This window comes from Polyodon spathula, chromosome 24, assembly GCF_017654505.1.
Source record: "Polyodon spathula isolate WHYD16114869_AA chromosome 24, ASM1765450v1, whole genome shotgun sequence".
NCBI lineage: Eukaryota > Metazoa > Chordata > Actinopteri > Acipenseriformes > Polyodontidae > Polyodon > Polyodon spathula.
Genome location: NC_054557.1, coordinates 23419254 through 23424938, shown reverse-complemented (window position 1 = coordinate 23424938; position 5685 = coordinate 23419254). Strand labels below are relative to the sequence as shown.

The following is a 5685-nucleotide window of genomic DNA, read 5'->3' as shown; positions in this document are numbered from 1 at the left end:
TGACAGACCCGGAATTTAGAATTTTTATTACAAACATTTCCAGTCTTTTCCCCAAATTTCTTTTAAATAGTTATGCATGTGAATGCAACTTGTTAGGATTCCTTACAGTCCAGTATATTTGCCCAATAAATATAACAAATGGGGGAAAACATTAACTCTTTTTTTTTCCTTTTTGTCATCCATTTTTAGTGTCTTCGATATGGAGACATCATTTCATTTCCTCTTGCAGGGCCTGTCAAACACCAGGCAGTGTACATAGGGAGAGAGCAAGGAGAACATATGGTTGTCCATTTTACAAGTAATGTATAGTTTCTTAATGGTAACTTCAAATCATTCAGAAATGCTGTTGCTGGACTTTGTCTTTGATTAGCCTCTGTCTCTCTTAATCTGCTTCTTAATACTTTTTAAAATACTGATCCCTAAATCCCAATATAGTGTCTAAAGTCTACAGCTTACTACTAAGACTGTACTCGTATTTCTATTACACATGTAGTGTGTGGAAATGCATCTACCTTTAATTTTAGTCTTTAAATACATATTTCAAAATTACATGTCGTCTGAGGTTAGATATAGCGCATAGTTCAAGACATATATCAATATGTCAGAGAAGAGATATATGCTTCTTAAAGATTTGCAAGAGTGCCCAGAAATGGGCCATGGCTAGGGTTCCACTTGTTTTGGGCTTTATTTGAAATGGTCGCTATTCTTCTGTCAGAAATCTGGCAACTCTGGCACGGATACGTTACGTGTTTTCAGGGGAACTGGAGAGGCAAAACTAAATCAGCCAAAACCACCATTCTACTTTTAATGTGTAGCTTCCAACACTCTTAGGTGAAATGTAAAAAAAAAAAAAGGAACTGTAAACTTGGTTGCTTTTCTGCAGGGAGAATCCGCCCCTAACCAACACATCATCAGCAAGCGCATAAAAGCTCAGTGTGTTATTCTTCCATGTCGATTTGTTTTTGTTTCGGCTGCTCAGTCAAGCTCTGGGAAGCCAAAAGGGGAGTTGACCGCATAGAGGAAGGGCTGCCCTCAGCCACGGATTCCCTGAGGTATCTCCCTAAAATATAAAAAAATATGTGAGTCAGGTTTTTTTTCCTTACCTGAGTGCCGAGCGGTTCGTATTTAGTTCTGCGGGGTGAGTGGTTGGGTGGGAGAGGCTGGGCTCTCTCCCCTAGCGTGTTTCAACTGTTGATTTTCATTAAATTCATTATTTGGGGGATAGGTGGCAGGGCGTCACTGTGGACCGTGTTAATTATTTATTATTATTTCATTCATGGTTTGGCGGCCTCATCTTTTTGGGGGGAGGTGGCAGCAGTTCACGCAATTGCAGTCATCATTATTTATTCATTGCCATTCATTCATGGCGGACTCTCTGTGCTGAAAATACCTGTCATACAGTAAGAGAAATAATCTGCCAAAGTAAGGTCAAAATGTCCTTCTCCTAGAATCTGTATTTTTCCTGTAAAATCAACTTCAGAGAGTGACAACTAAACAATTTCTGTTCACTTTTCAAGTTGCCTTAAATTACAGGTAGATAGATGCTGTTTGCAATTATTGTACTTTTAAATGATGATGTTTCTGTGATTTCATATTAGTTCAGTAAAATAATACATGCAGTATAATGCATTGTTTTAACAGTAAAGGCATATTTTATGTAAGGACTGGGAATCACCAACCTGTTTAATTGTGTTAAACTGTATTAAAGTATACTGCAGTTTTGATAGACCAAGGCTGACTGAGAAATATGACCGGGTTTGGTCTGTGGACTACCCTGAGTACTGCTTCCTAAACATGAACATGTCACCATAAACTAAATGAACAGATCAAGCTTGTTATGATAGTTTGCAAAATCAGATGAAAAGTTTCAATACATATACATAGAGTGTGTGTGTGTGTGTGTATGTATATATATATATATATATATATATATATATATATATATATATATATATATATATATATATATATATATATATATCACTGAGAGAAAAGATGGGAAATCTTAAATGTGTGTCCCAATTATCATACTTAATTAATTTAAAACAAAATAAGAACAGGTAAATACAGCAAAATCGTAAATCTCGAAAAACTACTCACTTCTAAATCTTTTGTAGTCATTTTTGTATTACTTTAGTATAAATACATGTTAATTTGGATTCATATGTTGTTTTTTTCTGACTTTATGTGAACGAAAAGACACAAATTTGCCCGTTCTCCCATTGGAAATAGTGATATTTTGAAATATCACTGTCCTGGTCACAAAAGCAAAGTTTGTGGGGAATAGCAGCCATTTTCTATACTTTTGAGGCATAAGCAATTAGGAAATAACACTTACTACCCAGGAACAAAAAAAAATAAAAATCTGTTACACGGTGCTACTAGAAACAGTAATCTAGCAATCAATGCATTCAATTCACATTGCATATACTTAACAATCTCATTAAACAGTATTGTTGATTCAACATCACGTAATTGTCATATTGCACTGATCCTCCCGGAAGACCTACTGTCACAGCCAGGTGTAGGTTTATTTACAACCCTTTGTCTGTAAACTCCCTTCATTAGTTTCTGATACATGTGATGTTCTTAACCATATTAATGAAATCAGGGTGGGCCCCGATAATATTCTTGTGTCACTTGATGTCACTAGTTTGTACACCATCATCCCACTTACAGGGTGCGTTGACGCTGTCACTTAAAATTCTAGACCCACTGAGGTTATTCCACCCTCTCAATTAATTATAGAGTTACTTGATTTGTGCTTAAATTCCAATTATTTCATGTTTGAAGGTCAATATTTTTCCTAGATAAAGGGTACAGCATTAACTCCCAATTATGCCAAGTTGTACATGGGATTTTGGGAAGAGAAGTTAATCTACAAAAATAATAACATCTTTTGACCATTGATCTCTCTATGGCTTAGGTGCATTGATGATGTCTTATTAATATTGTTGGGATCAAAGACAACTTGATCATTTTGTAGATTATATTATTTCCGCAAACAGCCATTTCAAATTTAAATATGAATCTGATCTAGACAGAATATTTTTTTTAGACTTAGAAATATCTAAAGGCAAGAACAGCACCTTACAAACTACTGTATTAAAAAAACCAAGGATTGGAATTCATTACTGGCAATAAGTCAACGTCCTCGTTCACTGATAAGAAATATATCGAAAGGTCAATTCTTAGTTAAGGAACTGTAGCACAGAGTCACAATTAGAAATGAATTCTGAAGAAATGCACTCCAAATGTATTACCCAAGGATATGACGACCATATTCTTAAAATGTACAAAGCTAAAGATTGTGTTAGAGAGATATTTCTTAAAGAAAGTTTAACAAGTGATGTGTTTTTACATCTGAATTTAATTTTGTCAAACTATATAAAGGGAATATTTGTCAAACATTGTCAGGTACTAAATTAGATAAACTGACCTGTATTGCTTTTAAACATGCACAAAACATTAGACAAATTAATTTATTCCAAAAGTGGACAAAGCAATTACATGGTTATCTAATCCACCGGATGGTAATTTTAAATGTGGGCATTGTATCCACTGCTCCAGTACTGTAAATACTAAAACTGTTAATGACCCACGATCGGGTAAAAAGATACAAATTCAAGGTTTCATTAACTGTAATGCCACAGGAGTAATTTGTATGTTAACTTGTCCATGTGGACTGGTTTACACAGGTGAAATGAAAAGAGCCTTAAAAATGAGGGTCTCTGAATATAAAGCAGCAATTAGGAACCAAACTCAAGAATATGCAAGAGCCAAACTCTAAGAAAGCTGGTCAGGGCTCATCTGCACACTCATTACGATTCGTGGGGGTGGAGACAGTAACTCTGCCAGCTCGAGGTGGGAATCCAATACTTTTGTTACTACAGAGAGAAGCATACTGGATATTTGCCTCTAAACATTAGAACCAATTTGTTTTAATATGAAATCTCTGGTTTAAGTCAGATATGTCGATTACATTATGTCAAAGTATTTTCAATGTTGATAGTTTCTATTGTATGTATTTTGTGGTATACTGTTGATGAAATATGAAATCATGATTGAATTTGTAAATCTCAATTGCATTATGCTGAATCAATTATTATTTTTTTTTTAAATAGCTTTAATTTATGTGGCAGATTGCTGCTGAACATATGCAGCACCCGGGAGGGGCACTCGTTCTTTCTGATCAGGGTGGGATCAGCCAGGCAGAATACCAGAAGGAAAATATAAACTAGACAACACTGCTATGTCGGGCAATGAACATCATTTTATTAAATACAGGTGACAAACTATACTTAAACAGGGAAGATCGAGAATACACAGTCACGGCAAGTGGTTTGCACTGCCCCTTAATTAAAACAATAACTAAACACAGAATTACAATTTAAAACTAAAGGGCAGTGTGGCTCAATACCTGCACAGAGACGTAGTAGATGAGGAACAGCTACATGAAACAGAAGAAAACAAAGATTGATAAAAACATTAAAAAAAAAAAAACTACAGCATGGGCTGTTAATGTACTTATAGACTGGATTAATGAAAAAAATATGGACATTCATTTTAAGGAAAGTATAAATAAATAAATAAATAAATCTCAACAACATTAAGGACATTTTACACCAGAGCAAAAATTTCAACTGGGACCAGTATTCAGTCTCCAGTTTTAACGCTGAGCTGGACTAAATAGATGTTTTAACAGTGGAAGTTTTAACATCTTTGCTGACAGCGAGTTTAAAACCAACAAGAACATATTCCTGTCAGTTCATGAAAACTCCCTCCGAATTACCGGCCTGGATTTGAAGCGTCTGCAGGAAAGTGAGGCACTGTCCCCTGACACGCGGTCGGGTTGGTGCGTAAAGTCTGGTTTGAGCTTCAACTTAATCTGGCATGACTTGGACATGAGGGTGCCTAACAAACAAACATCTTTTGAGATCTGAAAGGATAAAAACAGACTTGAATATGTGTGTTTCTGATATAACGAGGTCACAAACTCGCCTGAAGATACAGCTTCAGCATCCATGGCAGCTGCTCCCCTTACTACTTCGATGTCATTTGAAACTCCGCCCATCATCAGCGTGTGCTCAGTCCTCTAGTTTCCAGTGAGATGCCACTTCGATGCAGAAATTCACAATAAACAGACATGTGCAATTTATTTAATAATCAAACAATAAATTAAATTAGGGACTATATTACACTGCAGATGTATACACAATAAGTTTCTGGTTTTGTCTTAATTTAAGATGTGTTTTAATTATTTTTCATCACCCAAATGACAGCTAGCTGTGTTATAAGCTGTATAAACCACTCTGGGCCGTGTGGTTCTGATGATATATGCCACTTCTGGGGTGGTTAAAGGCCCTTGGCTGATGCTTATCACCATGTGGTGTAAACTAACTGGGCTTGTGTTTTTCAGGCACAATAAAAGCAGCTCAAACGCATGAAAAACACAAGCCAAGTTAGTAGAAACAATTGGGGCAACCTTGACCCCCATCGGTTTTACAGTTGTGCCTATTTGCTTTGTGCTGGGAAAGGTTGCTCCAAAGGTTTCTTGAAACTTGGCTTGTGTTTTTGATATCACTATTTAAAATGGCTGGGCACTTTTGATAACTTGCTGTCTTTTCACATTTACAATGTGTTTTTGTTTCAGAAAAAACAACATTCAAAGTGATGAAAGATGAG

The 5685-nt window shown here is 35.9% G+C and overlaps 1 protein-coding gene across 1 annotated transcript in view; it reads left to right on the top strand.

The window, feature by feature from the left end:
* The first annotated feature begins 211 nt into the window (after positions 1-211).
* The window catches only part of LOC121298838 (phospholipase A and acyltransferase 1-like), a 7067-nt gene continuing 1593 nt past the window's right edge, over positions 212-5685 (top strand). Inside the window, exons 1-2 of the mRNA XM_041226089.1 lie at positions 212-298; positions 5654-5685. The exon at positions 5654-5685 is cut by the window's right edge and continues 198 nt beyond it. Of these exons, the coding sequence (XP_041082023.1) occupies positions 280-298; positions 5654-5685 (51 nt within the window). The 5' untranslated portion in view covers positions 212-279. The remainder of the gene's footprint in view (positions 299-5653) is intronic.